The sequence below is a fragment of the Canis lupus genome, chromosome 10, assembly GCF_048164855.1.
Source record: "Canis lupus baileyi chromosome 10, mCanLup2.hap1, whole genome shotgun sequence".
In the NCBI taxonomy this organism is placed as follows: Eukaryota; Metazoa; Chordata; class Mammalia; order Carnivora; family Canidae; genus Canis; species Canis lupus.
In genome coordinates, this window is record NC_132847.1 from 45765479 (window position 1) to 45781260 (window position 15782).

The window sequence follows — 15782 nt, forward strand, 5'->3', positions numbered from 1 at the left end:
CAACTCAAGATGCATTAATCATTCCTCAAAGAACCAAAACAGGGGGGGAAAAGGAAAAAAAAAAATAGGAGAGGTCCTCGCGCCACCGTGAAACGTTCAGGCATCGGAGAGCGTTGACTGGCACAGTGTTCTCGCTGTTGTAAAGGGCGCCCCTCGGCTTCCAGGCCGCGGCCCAGGGACCCCGCAGGGCAGGAGGCAGGAGGCAGGTGCTGTGCAGGCGGGCGGCGGCAGGGGGGCTCCCGAGGGCCGCGGCGGCGCTCGCCCACAGGCCGCCCTCGCCGGCAGGGCCCGGGGGGGGGGGGGGCGGGGGGGGCGGAGCGCGCGGCGGAGCGGGCCAGGCCGTTGCTAGGCGCGGGGAAGGCGGGGCCGCGCGAAGCCCCGCCCCCGCCCCGCCCCGCCCCCCGCCGGCCGCGGCCGCGGGCTACAGCCAGGGCCCGGGGGGCCCGGCGTCCGGGGCGCGCAGGCCTGGCTCGGGGGCGCGCACGGGCGGCTCGTCCTTGTCGCCACGCGGGCGCGGCGCGCGCGGTCCCCGCTGCTCGAGGTGCAGCTGCAGCAACGCCCGGCGGTACATGGCCTCCAGCTTCTCGAGCCGGGCCCTCAGGGCCCTGGGGCTGCCCGGCTCGTCCTCGAGGCCGCCGCCCCCCGCCCCGCGGTTCGTGCCGGCGTCGTCGGGGCCCGGGCTGGCCCTCGCCGCGGCCGCGGCCGCCCCGTCGCCACCGTCGCCGGGAAGCCGCAGGGCCTGACGGAAGAGGCTGCGGTTCTCGCGCTTCAGCCGCCGGTTTTCCAGCCGCAGCCGGGCGTTCTCCTCGCGCAGCCGCGCGTTCTGCCGGTCCCGCTCGTCCCGCGCGCGGATGGCCTCCAGGTGGCTCGCGGCCAGGTCGGCGAACCGCTCCTCCAGCTGCTGCCGGGCGCCGCCCGCACGGCCTCGCCAGCCCACGCCGCCGCCGCCGCCGCCGCCGCCGCCTACGCCGCCGCCGCCGCCCCCGCGAGCCCGGCCCGGGCGGCCCTGCCCGCGGCCGTCCCCGCCGCCGTCCCCGCCGCCGCAGCCCCCGCGCCTGCTGGCGCCACCACGCATGCGCCACATCGGTGCTGTCCCCGCCGCGCCGCCGGCGCCGTGGGCCGAGGCGCGGGCGGCCGGGGCCGCGGCGGAGGAGGCGGAGGAGGCGGAGGGGGAGGAGGGGGAGGAGGAGGAGGAGGAGGAGAGGTGGCGGGCGGCGGCTGCTGGCCCGGGGCCAGAGGGGGCCGGGAATGTGCCCGGGCCGAGGCGTGTCTGTCTCCCGCGGTGGAGCTGCCCCCCGCCCCCGGGCCTGGCTCCGCGGCCCGCGCACACAATGCCCCGGGGAGCGCGTTGCTGCTCAGCCCTCGGGCGGGGGCGGGGGCGGGGGCGTGAGTCCCCGCGGGGTGCTGCGGCCGCTTCCGTGCAGGCCCGGGCGCTGCAGCCCAGCGCAGCCACCGCCCGCACGACGCTCGCAAAGCACATAAGGATGGTAACAGGATGCGTTCTGAGACACAGAGGGGCAGGTTGGGAGCCGGCGGTCTTGAGCCCCTCTAGGCGCAGTGAAGCGTCAGAGCTGCGTGTGGGGCCTCGAGTGGGAACAGGCACGTCTCCGAACAGCGTGGGCGACTCCCCACCCGTGAACAGCCGGGGTCCCGCCCTGCAAATTGCAACCCCGTAGAAACCAGGTTAGGATTAGTTGCTTTCTCAAGCGGGTCCACGAACCTATGAGACTCAAAATGTGCTCCAATAGCTAAGAGACTGAGTACTAAGCACCGGAATTTCTGGTGACAGGTGGATGCAACTGATTGAATGAATCACGTTCCTTATTTTGAAGGGATTCCATGTATAAAGTAACTGGATTACTGCAAAGTGAATTAAGGAACATGCTGATGCCAGAATCTCACGGGGGAGGGGTGGGGGGGTGGGAAGGGTGGTAGCAAGAATATTTTTAGCAAGGTCCCAGGTGATTCTTAGGTTCAGTGAAGTCTTCAAACCTTTGGAACATGTAAACGAGCCAGAAGAGCATGCGACATAGATTCACAGAGCTGGGGTTTCATTGAACAATACAAGTAAAAATAAGAAACTTGGAAAACAGTTAACCAAGTTTTTGTAACTGACCGTTGTAATGAACCATACTGGGATTCCTAAAGAACACTGATGCTGGTTGCACGAGAAGTCCTCCATGACCTCCTCTCTACACCTGACTCAATCCCAAAGCACTCTCTTTAGCTTTGTAAAAGTAATGAAGCAAATGTAAAATATAAAAAGCAGGTAAAACTGATTAAGAAGACCGAGTAAAATTGTCTATCTGCTCAATTTAGTCCTCTATGACCTATGGCTTATATAACTATTTTAGTAAAAGAAAGGGAAGAGAGGAAAGGAAACGACAGGACAGGACAAGAAGGGGAAAAAAATATATGTATATAGGAGGATGATCCAACCAAAAGCTATCAATAACAGTCCTGGAGGTTATCTGTGCATAGCAATGAATATTCACCTTATGGTTAATGGAGGGTCCACTAATCTTTCAAATATGAGGTAGAAACAATGGATATAATTTCTAAGTTGAAAGAGGATTTGAGGCAACAGAATTACTAAACTGACTACTGCCAAAATTATTGATTTATATTTAAATGTATTTAAATATAACAAAATAATATGTCAATTATCTGCCATAAAATGAACATTACATTATTTCTAAATATAGCAGTGCAAACAGTAAAAATGCTTCTCATTATTTTTTGTCAGTAGTCTCCATATGAAAATATTATTACAAAAATAATATCGGATGAAAATAAAATGGAAAAAATATTGGATAGAGAAAAAATTATGGAGCTGATAAAATTTAGAAGAAATATGGGGCTATAGTAATCTTTATAGACAAATATGTAAGCTCTTAATTAGAAAAAAATAGACACCTGTACTTTCTTTTAAGAATGGGGGATTCTAAACAGTAAAATTATTTGCTTGCTAAATAGGAAAAGTCTTAAAGGACATAGAGTGCTCTTTACCTGACTCAACATGCGTTGTCCTTTAAGCTATTCTTACTCAAGAGAAAGAGGTAAAGAAAGGGATTCCTGGGTGACTCATCGGGTAAGCATCTGCCTTTAGCTCAGGACATGATCCCTATCCTGGGGTCTGGGGATTGAGTCCTGCATCAGACTCCCTGAGAAGAGCCTGCTTCTCCCTCTGCCTATGTCTCTGCTTCTCTCTTTCTGTGTCTCTCATGAATGAATGAATAAACTCTTAAAAAAATAAAGCAATGACTGTATTCCATTAAGAAAATTAAAAAACAATAAAATAATAAAATACAAACTCCAATGGATCGTTTGCACACTGTGTTTAGGAAACTCTAAGGCTAAAGATTATTCCTTCACTAAGGTCATGAAATTTAGAGTAAAAGAGCAGAAAAATGTAAGTCATTTAGCATACTTGATTTTGCTATTTCCCTGCAAGTACTACTACTTTATTTTATTTCATTTTTTTTTACTAAGTTTTTTTTCTTTAGGTTTTTGTTTCCTCCTCTATACTTTCAATGCCTACTGTCTAATTATTGAACGACTTAAATTTAATTTTAAAAAAGTATTCTCCCTCCTGTGTTTGGTAAGAAAAAAGATGATTAGATGAGGTTATGATCATCACTGTGCTTGATACAATGCTTTAAACCAACATTTTTGTAAATAGTGTAGTTGAGAAAAGCCAGGTCAGCAAGTTGAAGTGGCACTGCTTTTTGCCTTACAAGCTATGCATCTATTTTAGTATTTCTCAAAACCAACTATGGTTGACAGCTGTTGAATTTATTGCACTTTCTCCCATCCTCCAAAAAAGTTTCTTTCCATACATGGAACTGTTATATATTTCTACATCCTTGCTTGAGGAAAAGGCCCTATGGTATATACAGTTTGTTTTCTGTATCCCTAGTTGATTTCTAAGATCTTTTATTGTCATACTATACTCATTTGTCTCTCATGTCTCTATTTTGAATCACATTCCTTATAAAATGAGTCATATGAAGGTAATTTATGGCACATTTACTTTGGGACAAGTAATTCTATATGCATTATCTCTCTGTTCCATCTCTCCTTTAAAACATCCTAACACATCTCACCAAATAAATTTTGGTTAACAACTTCATCAAGTTCAGTTATATAACAGTGTTGAACTCTTTAGTCTGGAAGTTATGGCTAATCAGGAAGCCCTGGGTGTTTCTAAACTTACCTTCCATTTTTACCCTGCTGGTCTATTCTCTCTTCTACCAAGAGTCATTGAGCTCTTTTGCCCTGGAGTTTTGTTATAATGTGCCTTCTGTGAAGTGAACTGTGTCCTCCTAAAATTCATATGTTGAAGCACTAATTACTAATGTGACAGTATTTGGAATGAGTCTTTAGGAGGTAATTGGGTTTAGAGTTGGTTAGGAAGGTGAGGCTTTCCTGATGGGATAATTGCCCAAAGAAGAAAAAAGAAGATACATCAGAAAATTTGCTATATCTCTCTCTCTGTCTGTCTGTCTCTCTGTCTCTCCTTCCCACCTCCCCATTTGCCATATGAGAACACAGCCAGAAGGTGGCCATCTGCAAGCCAGAAAGAGATCCTTCACTGGGGAACTGGATCAACCAGCGCCTTAATCTTGGACTTCCCAGCCTCCAAAACTATGGAAAATAAATTCCTATTGTTCATACCTTTCCTTTTTTTCTCCTCACATGTCTGGATTGTAAAAATCCACCAGTGCAAAGTTTATACACTACCATTTATACATTGTATGAGTTTATTATATTCATACCATTTGTCTTAGATCCTCTAAATTCAAAGTATTATTCCCCTTTAAAACATTGATAAAGTAATACCTATTCCAGTAATTTGATGCTGAAGTCCTTTCCTAACATTTCTAGTGTAAGTGGATCTGCAAACAGGATATGAGTCCTGTCTATATCTATGTCTATACCTATATAGAGAGACTTAATATATGTCTTATGGATATATCTTGTATCTACCTATTTAGAGAGAGAGAGAGAGAGAGAGGATGAGAGAGATAGGGAGAGAAAGACTGTGAGTGATACAAATATTTCTTTAATGAATAGGATGTTAAAAGAATTTATGCCTTATTTCCTTATTTTGTTATATACACTAAAAGGAGGATTTTACCAAGTAAAACTGCTAACCATTTAATAGTCAACAAAGTTAACCTATATATCTAGCAAGCTGAGCTAACAGAGACTCGCAGTTTTGTAGCATGCTGGAATTACGCAGACTGAAACAAGAAGGTTGGCACTGGCTTGTTAATGACTTGTCTTAATATATAGTAGGTCTTGGGCAGCCCCGGTGGTGCAGCGGTTTAGCGGCACCTGCAGCCCAGGGCATGATCCTGGTGACCCTGGATCGAGTCCCACATCAGGCTCTCTGCGTGGAGCCTGCTTCTCCCTCTGCCTGTATTTCTGCCTCTCTCTCTCTCTGTCTCTCTAAATAAATAAAGTTTAAAATATATATATTATATATATATATAGTAGGTCTTGGGATACTCCGGTGGCTCAGTTGGATGAACATACGACTCTGAGTTTCAGCCCAGATCATGATCTCAATGACATGGAGACCCCTGACTGGCTCCACACTCAGCAGGGAGTTTGCTTAAGATTCTCTTTCTTGCCCTCTCCCTCTGCTCTTCCCCTGCTCACTCACTGGCTCTCTCTTAAATAAATAAATAAATAAATAAATAAATAAATAAATAAATAAATAAATCTTTTAAAAAGTATACAGTGGGTATTTATATGTAGATTTAAAAATATGTAATAAATAAGAGGTATGGGTTTTGGTGTAAGATATACCTGAATTTGATAAATATCACAACTCTCCTACCACAGATTATGGGCCTTGGGTAATCTCCTAACAACACAGCTTCCTCAAAGCCACAGCTTCCTCATTCATATAATGAGAATAAAATAGTATCTAACTCATGAGGTTCTTGTGAGGATCTCTGACTATCTTAAAATAGAGTCAGCCAGCAAGGAGTACTCATAACTGCTGATATTATTATTTTGTAGTTGTTTTATTTTATGAGATAGTCATTTATAGAATGAGTTCTCCTGAATAGCCAGTGCTATTTAAAAATCTTCATTTGAGTTTTTTGCCAAAGGAGCCACCCAAAATATAATATGCAGCCCCTTTGCAGAGATGATTCTTCCTTCTTGATGGTTCTCATTAAGTGTTTGGGTTTTAAAAATCCATATTTTGTAAGCCCAGTGTGCTGAAGTCTTTGGTTAATAACATTGTAAGCTTGGATGTTTGCTAATATTCTTTCTAAAGCCTGAGCTGAACATGGTTTATTTTCTAGGAGTAGATTTATTAGGGCAATGAAGAACATGTATTGATGCTTGGAAGCATGAATATCTCTTTATTGGAATAATTACTACAGAGTTAGGAATTGGGGATATCGATTGCATTTATTTAGTCTTTTGATATGGACAAAAATATTAAAAGCCATCAAACACTAGCATTGCCCTTTGACAGCATCATTTAATTCTAGCTACAGGGAAAATTGCAACATAAACAAAAGCTGTATGACTTATCTGTCTTAATTAAGATACTTTTTATAGTGAGGGAAACACCCTCCTTCTTTCAAATATTATGAAAGCACTTGCCAGATTAATAAAAGAGGACAAAACATTATAGATTAACAGAAAGTAGCATGGCTAAGAGCAAAAGGTATCTACACAGGATATTTGGCCAAAATAAGAGTACAAAATAGACCTTTTTTTTTTTTTTTTTTTTTTTTTTTAATAGGCTCCACACCCAGTGTGGAGTCCAACATCAGGCTTGAACTCATGACCCTGAGATCAAGACCCAAGTTAAGATCAAGAGTCCAATGGTTAACTGACTGAGCCACCTAGGTGCGCACCCCCCAATATAAACTTTTTAAGGTGGGAAATGGCTGGGAACTGTCTTCATCAGTTCTAAAACAGTGTTATTTCATGCTGTGTGTTTGTAGCTCAGCACAAGCCCTTAAAGAGTCTGGACCCGTGCTGTCCACTAGCCACAGGTAGCTGTTCAAGTTTAAATGAGTTAAAATGAAATAAAATGTAAAAAAAAAAAAAAAAAAAAAAATTCCTCAGTTATACTGGTTACATTTTAAGTTGTCAGTGGTCACATGTACCTTAGTAGCTAGCATGAGTGGTGGGGCAGATATAGATCATTCTCAGTATCACAGAAAGGTTCTATGGGGGCAATTAGTATATCCTACTTCTTACTGTAATTACTGGTCTCAACCTTCAGAAATCCATGTAGAAGTTGATAATAGAAAAGAATACCAAGAGACCTGAGTATTTCCAGCATTTTCTGTATGTTTGGTTTCACACCAATGAAATGAGTTTTCTTTTCAACCATGTACACACAGGGCCATCTATCTTATTCTCGAGCATATGTAACTGAAGACACTGATTCTATCTCAATCGAATTCTCCAGTTATGTACACATCACTGAAGATAGTAATAAGAGTTTGGGAATAATTTCTAATTAGAACTAAGTTATTCACAAGCTATTTTCAGAAGAGTTCAAAAGACAAGCAATTTAATTGTTCTCCTACCACTGTCCCGCAAACCCATTCTGTTAGCTATTCCTTCCATTCCCTTGGCTAATATCTCAAGAAGAACCATTAATTTTCAGTGACTTCCAAGAACTAATGAACAGTCCTCATTTTCAGATATTAAAAGCCTATCACGGGGATCCCTGGGTGGCGCAGCGGTTTGGTGCCTGCCTTTGGCCCAGGGCGCGATCCTGGAGACCCGGGATCGGATCCCACGTCGGGCTCCCGGTGCATGGAGCCTGCTTCTCCCTCTGCCTGTGTCTCTGCCTCTCTCTCTCCCTCTCTCTCTGTGACTATCATGAATAAAAAAAAAAAAAAAAAATATATATATATATATATATATATTAAAAGCCTATCACAATATAACTTGAAACTTCCAATGCCCATTCAATTCATAGCTTCTCATCTCTTCACAGCAACATCACTGCCCATACCCCGGATCTGGATTAACCAGTCTGCAGTGGGAAAGGAGGATGGAATATATGTTTAGTTTCTTTAATGCCTCACCACCTCACCTTCCTCTAGTTGCTGTTTCTAGCTCCTTTGGGACAGGAACAGAGACAAGGTAAGAGTGAGACTGAAGTAAAAGGAAGAAAAATCATAGAAAAATCATGCTGCCATTTTCTGGCACTTGGTCCTCTGATGGCAGATGCCTGCATGCAAGCCTTTGCTCTCACAGGGTACATTTATGGGTTCTTTGACCATCCCACATCAATCTTCTGGCACAAATCATTCCCTTTTCTTCATTTCACCTCTAGTGCCTCCCTGCTCCTTGCTTTGGTGGTAAACTCTGCACAGCCTCTTTCTGTGGGTTGCCTTACTTCCTACAGGTAGTCCTTTTGGAGAAGTCCTTTGGGGAAGGCTAAAGTCAGTTACATTCCTTGCTTTCCATTAATCCAAACTCAGGAAGTGTCAGTCATTCCCACTTGTCATTCTTCTCTATCATCAAAGTCATCCTCAGCTAACCTTTAACCTTCAGATGGATCTAAACAACAGTGTCCCAACAATACCAAGTCTAAAGGCCACTTTCATTGCACTCCATCTTGTGGAAGCATAAGAATATGAGTTTCTACAGTTCAGAGTGCCTTCTGCTTCAGGGTGAATGTCAGTTTCCATTCTGTGGACTATTCACACTATTTATCTGTAGTTCTTTAGAGGTACTTATATTTGGAACATGTAGGGACTATTAGACTCTTCAAAGGAATTCATACTCCTCAATCTCCTCTCTGATGATGCTGTCCTCTTATATACTGGTCAATGAACCAGTTTCGCTGGCCTGATCCCTTGATGAATGTTCTGGATACAGTTTATCCTCTTTTACACAAACAGGTACCTATCTTCTATGCTTTTAGTTTTGGCACTTGAGCTAAAATGAGGACACTTTCTACCACATTTCCAGCAGAAAAAAAATATTTGTCCTAGGGAAGGACAAATATTTTTGTATATTCAATATACAATATTTTTGTATATTCATGCAATCAAGTAGTATTTATTGAAATTCTGTAATAAACCAGTATTTAAAATACTTTAATGTATAAAGTGTCTAGCACATTGTAGAAACTTGAACATAGGGATCCCTGGGTGGCGCAGTGGTTTGGCGCCTGCCTTTGGCCCAGGGCGCGATCCTGGAGACCCAGGATTGAATCCCACATCGGGCTCCCAGTGCATGGAGCCTGCTTCTCCCTCTGCCTATGTCTCTGCCTCTCTCTCTCTCTCTCTCTCTCTCTCTGTGTGACTATCATAAAAAAATAAAAATAAAAAAATAAAGAAACTTGGATATATGTTGCCATTACAATTATAAACTCTAAAATTACAAACTCTCAGATTATACTGGATTTTTTTTTTATACTGGATTCTGATGTCCTTCATTCTCTATGTTTTCACTAAATATTTCATTCAATCCAAGACCTTTTTTTTTCTGTGCTAGTGATTCCCAAATTTATATCTCAATCCGAATGCTGTACTCTGAGTTCTGGCTTCAAATATTAATTCTCACCTGACATGTCTTGTTGATTATATCACAGGTATTTCAAACATTTTCAAAATAAAACCCTTAATATACTGCCCTTTCTCCTAACCTGATTTCCTCCCATACTTTCCCATCTCAGGGATTAATACTACCACCCAACTTGTTTGAGACAGCTGTCTTCTTTGATTCTTCCTTCTTCCCTACCATTCCACCCCTGGTGCTAGATCCATCTCAAGTTGTTCACTTTTTTCTCTAAAAATATCTTGATTTTTTCTCAGCATCTCCTCTGACATCAGATTAATTCAAATTACTATCATCTATTATGCAGCCTATGCATCAACTGCTTGTTGGTATCAATATTTATCCTCTCAAATCAATGTTGCATGGAGCTGCCAGTGTAACTGTTTACAAACATAAATATGAACAAAGCTGCCCCTTTGCTTAAACACCCCCCACCTCCTCACAATGGTTTCCCATTATACTTTGTATAAAATCCAAAATCCTCATCATGGTCTACAAATTCCTGAATAATCTGTGGTTCCTGCTTACTTCTTAAGACATCAAATTTTGTTGCGTGCCTGCTTGTCTACTATACTCTAACCATGCTGGGTTCCTTTAATTCTTAGAGCTTGTCAGATTATTTCTTGCTTTGGAGATTTTGAACATTCATTTTCATTAATTGGAACATATTCTTTCCACTTTTTGTGGCTTGCCTTAAAAAAAATCCTTTAGATCACAACTTAAATATACTTTCTACAAAGTTTTCCTAGATGACAACCATCTTTGCTATCTACATGCTTATCTATCTATCTATATTCCTTCACTCTATTCATTTACTTTCAAATGTTGAAAATTAGTTATATTTTATTTTGCAATTTCCCATTAATACGTAAATTCTATTTTAACACTGCATTGTGTTTATTCCACTAATCCATAAGATACAAAGAAACAGAGACCACATGTAATTTACTTATCCCTTTATACAATCTAAGATAATATAGGTGCTCAATAAATATTTGTTGAATAATGAATGAATCCAGGGATGACTGATAGCACTTTTTTCAATTGCTAATTTACAAAAATCCTTGATTATTAAAAATGAAGCTATTACTAAATTAATTTTTGCTAAGCTTAATTTTTCCAAATACAAGGAAAATAAAAGGACTTTGGAATTCAAATGCTGATAAACCATGGCTTAACTGAATCATATCTGCAGGAAATATTCAAATTTAGAGAGATTTACTGAGAAGAGATAATAATCCATCAATCAGTAGAATTTAGTTTAGAATAAAACAAGACTTGGGATGCCTGGGTGGCTCAGTCAGTTGATTGACCAGTTCTTGATTTTTGGTTCAGGTCATTGATCTCCAGATCCACAGATCAAGCACTGTGTGAGGCTCTGCAGTCTGCAAGGAGTCTGCCTAAGATTCTTTTCCTCCCCCTTTGTCCTCCCCAATGCTCATATTCTCTAAAATAAATAAATAAATAAAATAATAAATAAAAATAATAAATAAATAATAATAAATAAATAAAAATAAATAAAATCTTTAAAAAAATACTAAGCACTTTTAAAAACATTTGAGTTTAGGGAACTGATTCTACAGTGTTTTTCTAGTCCAAAAGCAACTGCTGTCTTAAGACAAAAAATGAAAAAAAAAAAAAAAAAGCAAACAACAAAACTACCTTACATGTCTGTATGTGTGTGTGTTTAATGATTTTTTAAAAAGTAATCTCTACCCTCTTTTTGGAGCTTGAACTATGACCCCAAAATCAAGAGTCGCATGCTCCACTGACTGAACCAGCCAGCCACCCCCATCTTGTATATATTTCTAATAATATCCTGTATTATTGAATTCTTCTCATAATGAAAATTGAGATAGAAGGCAAAAGGGAACTTTGGCCAACAGGCTGTTGATGAGGAAGTAGATAGAACATATTTTAAAAACAAAAACACACACAGAAAATTGCAGTCTTAGAAATAGGCAAAAAATATGGCAAATGTAGTGGGTGGAGTTAATTACCTAAGTGTCCCTGAAAGCACTGGGAAGATGCAAGAACCCAGTCAGTCACCACTTTACAGTCACAGGGACACCATATCAAAGAGTTCACCAGTGATTATTTACACTGAGAGAAAATAGTATTTGTATGAGATTGTGTAGAAGCAAAGAGTAAGAAGTGGTAGAAGAATTATTTCTTCAAAGAGAATAAGGGAATAGAAGAGGATATCTAAAATGTATACATCTGAACTGGAGGCCACATGGGAGAGAAAGAAAATTGAGGTGGATATTATAAGATATTAGGTTGTAATTTTTCTTGAGTACATTTTGGCTGGTGCATAGATTCTGATTTCCTAGGATATAGCCCAGAAGTTCATATAGTTGAAGTTCAATAAGCTATTTTAAGAGATGGATAGATAGCTGAATGATTAAATGGGTAAGCGGTGGGTTGGCAATAACGTGACAGTTAGGGTGGCAAATACGGGGCCCAAGGGCTATTACTCCCTCCTACTCCTGTATCTATGTAAATATCACCAATCATTTATCCTATTCTTTCCTGCTAAGACTGGATTTGGACTCAGTCTTGCAAACTTTCTCAACACAATGCTCTAAGCTACCTCCACTAATAGGTGGGGGATCTAATTTCAATTTCTTTCCACAAGCAATTGAAAAAGCAAAGAGTAGTGGCTGATCCTCACCTTTCAAGGGCAGCACTTTTATATACTCCTAAATTATGTGCTTGAATGTTGTTACTAGGTATATCAGCTGTAGCTAGGTGAAAGTAATAATAATACCTCTTTGTTTATGCTGGGAATTCCAACTAACTTTGGATACATCATTGAATATATTTTCCCAGATCCATAATCTCATGAACTATCTCAAGACTCACATAGACATGTGATCAAGACATTTTAGATCTTCTGCTATTTGGCGAAGAGTAAAATGTTTTTATGTACAAATACACACACACACACATATATATGAAATACAAAGGCATTGATATATGCATTTTCCTATGCAACTTAAAATAATTATTTCCATATACCTTTATCTTTTCGTGGCATGTGGTAATAATAGAAACACATTTGTTTGTTCAAGGTAATTTGAGTTACTTATAACAAGTACAGGATAAATTATTGGTCATTTGCTTCCCTTTATTTACTTGCTACTGAGAGATATACCACAGTTTGGCAAGCTCTGCAGTGTGACATTAGCGATGATCCAATGAGTGGGATGAGATAGGAGCATCCCAATCGCCAGTCCTACTCTCAAAGCAAGCTCTGAAACCTTTTGTTTGAAAGGCTAGAAATAATGCTCTCCCCTTATTCCAGATATCAACAAACAACAAACAAAAGCCAAATCTTTTCTAAAATCCTCTTAAATGTCTCAGATCAGGACTGTCAGCTGAGCCTATTGTTGCTTAGAGATTTAGAGGTTTCAGGGGAGAGTCCAAGAGAAGGAACACTGTCTGCTTTAACAGCTCTGACTTGAAAAAAAAATTTTTTTTTCAGCCACCTCACAAGCAAGAGGCATCTGTCTAGGGATGAGACAAAGGGGCGTCAAAACAGAGCTATCCATGAGAATACTACTTAAGGGAAAATACTATTCATATTCAGAAAAATAAAGTAATTGAAGTCCATAGAATGAAGATCAGGGCAGACATAATACATGCTAACAGGGATAACTGGGGAGTATATGCAAGCATCAATGTGCTTCATGTTCCATTCCCAGGGAATGTATTGTTTGTTTGTTTGCTTATTTTTAAATTTAATTCATTTTGTGACAGCTCAGTGGTTATCATTTCAGTCTGTATTTTTTTTTTTTTTTCTATTTTAATGTATGTGGAGTGCTACTGCCCCAGAAGGTAAAAGGCCTGTCCATGGACTCTGGCAGGGCTGAGGGCCATGTGGCCACCAGTGGGAGGCTCCCTGACCAGGGATGGGGTAGGCCTGGGAGCTACCCGCAGGCAGTATTTGCTCTGCCAGGTCAGAAGGCATTCTCATGGTCCCTGCTCATGTGGAATCTTACACTTTCAGTAAACAGAACTCTAACTTCTTGTTCCAGATACTGCTTTATATTTTAGGAAATGGACAATAGTTTTGCTGCTTAAAAAGGCTGGAGACTCCTGGCTTAGACCCTTCTTGCCAGAGAATCTTTAACTCCAAAGGGTGATGATGAACTGGGATTGACTATTTCTTTTCAAATCCATCTTGCAGAGGCTTAAGGGGTGGGAAGTGAGTTAAGTGAGATGATGTGAGTTCTGGTAGATAAAGACATGATTAGAGAAATTACAGCCACACTTAAATTCCCTATTCTCATTTCCCACATATGCCTCTTAGTTCATGTCTCATAGGAGTTGTCCTCATTTCCCCCCCTTTTTTTTTCATAATGATATGTTTAATAGAATATTTAGAGTGTTAATCCTTATTATGGTTTCAGAATATTCTTTATGTATGGCCTAATGGCAAGTGATAAAAGCCAAATAAATATTTAATAATTCTCAATCAATTCCTATGTTCGGGGTTCACCTATGCATGAACTTTTCAGAAATTAATACATATTCAGAGTAAGTAGAAATTAGTTCCCTTTCTCTTTCCTTTAACCTCTGTGTTACCATTTCTTATTCCATTGCACAGTTTCCCTTCAAATTTATTTCTATCAAACTGAAACTTCCAGTTTAAGATTTTTGTTATTTATAAGTGAAAACTACAAAAAAAAAAGTAAGCTTAAGTACACAAAAAGAGAAACATATTTTAGAGTAACTGAAGAGGCATTAAACATACAAACATAGGTATGTTTCTTTTTAGCAAAAAAAAAAAATCTGATCTTTATATTAAAATAATCTATCTAAGCTTTATTATTCTGTATTCAAAGAAAATTCTTACATGCATTGGAAGTCTTCAGATTTGCTCCCAGCATAATCAGTATGACCTCTATTGGAACTTCTGCTGGTTTCAAATAAGACAATTGTGAAAATTCCAGCAGCCTCTGATAGCATTAATTTATGAAAATGTCACTCTCTGACCTTGGCAAGTTGCAGTTCAATTTTTCAATGAACATCTAGCTCTTAGAACTTCAAATTCCATGTTGTCACCTAAGGCCCATCAACTTGCTATTTTGTCCTGTGTTCTGAATATGACATATGGCTGTATGTGTCAGGTTCAAGGAAAAGACATGGCAAAGAAGCCAAGTCTTTTTTTCATCTAAATATATTCCTCTAATCAACCTGTTAAAAAATAAATTAGTGTTTATTGAAAGAAAATTAGTAAATCCAATTGAAATCCATTTTTTTCCCTTTTTTTTTTTCATTTTTTTCCTATACCAATTAAAATAAATTAACTTTGTCCTAAACAGAATTCATAATCTCTGACCTCAGGATGTTTACAGCAAATAGTGTACACTGACATTTCAAATCTACCTCTTATGTAGTTAGTAAACATAGTGCTGAATAGGATTCCAAACAAGGTTAAGACTGTTGTAGTTGCTTCATTAGATTTTGGTTCCAGGCGTCATTGGTCATCCTACCTGGATATCTGAAGGCAGAACTGAACTGGGTGGAATGTACTTATAAATGGAAGTGTACAGAATTTACTGAGTTGGTGCTTATATTTCATTAGAGACTGAGCTATATTCTCTTTCTTATGTTTTCTTGCGCAATATTCACAGGTCTTATTGAATACCCCCAATCTAATTAATGTTATTTAAATATAGAAGTAACACATTATATAGAACAATATGATCATAATGAGAAATTCATTTTATATAAAATCTCAGAATAGATACAAAAATATATATACAGATAAGAGTATACAATTGAAACGAATGTTTCAAAAAGTAACACTTAATCTACTATATATGATGTCTTGATATTTTCCTGTGTGTTAGTGTTCAGAAGAAAGATTTTCTGTTACAATCCACTAATATGTTGTGACTTGGCTTTAAAAACACTGTAATAGACATCTAAGGAGTCATACTATATTACTAGTGGCAAACATGGCTTTGAAATCTAAAACATAAAACATGTTTAATAGAAAACCTTATCACTAAAAATTATGTACTTCTGTTTCTTGTTGTGGTCTCCTTTGATATAAGAATAGTTATTTTAATAAATATATTTTGAGTGTAAGAATGTTAATTTCAACTAAGTTTTTTTTTTCTTTAGATTATTTGGAATGGAAACTTTTAAGGAGATTCAAAAGAAGAGGGCTTGAAAATCTCTTACATTATTTTCACAAAGGTATGGTA

General features: G+C 40.2%; 1 protein-coding gene across 1 annotated transcript; it reads right to left on the bottom strand.

Annotated features, from left to right (window-relative positions):
* Positions 1-410: 410 nt before the first annotated feature.
* TUSC1 (tumor suppressor candidate 1) lies at positions 411-1084 on the bottom strand. Its single transcript, XM_072840304.1, has one exon. It carries the CDS (start codon positions 1082-1084, stop codon positions 422-424), a length of 663 nt encoding a protein of 220 aa, XP_072696405.1. The 3' UTR covers positions 411-421.
* Between the last annotated feature and the right edge of the window lie 14698 nt (positions 1085-15782).

Excerpts from the sequence above, each read along its gene's own strand:
- TUSC1 (XM_072840304.1), bottom strand. The coding sequence starts at position 1,084 with ATGTGGCGCATGCGTGGTGGCGCCAGCAGGCGCGGGGGCTGCGGCGGC.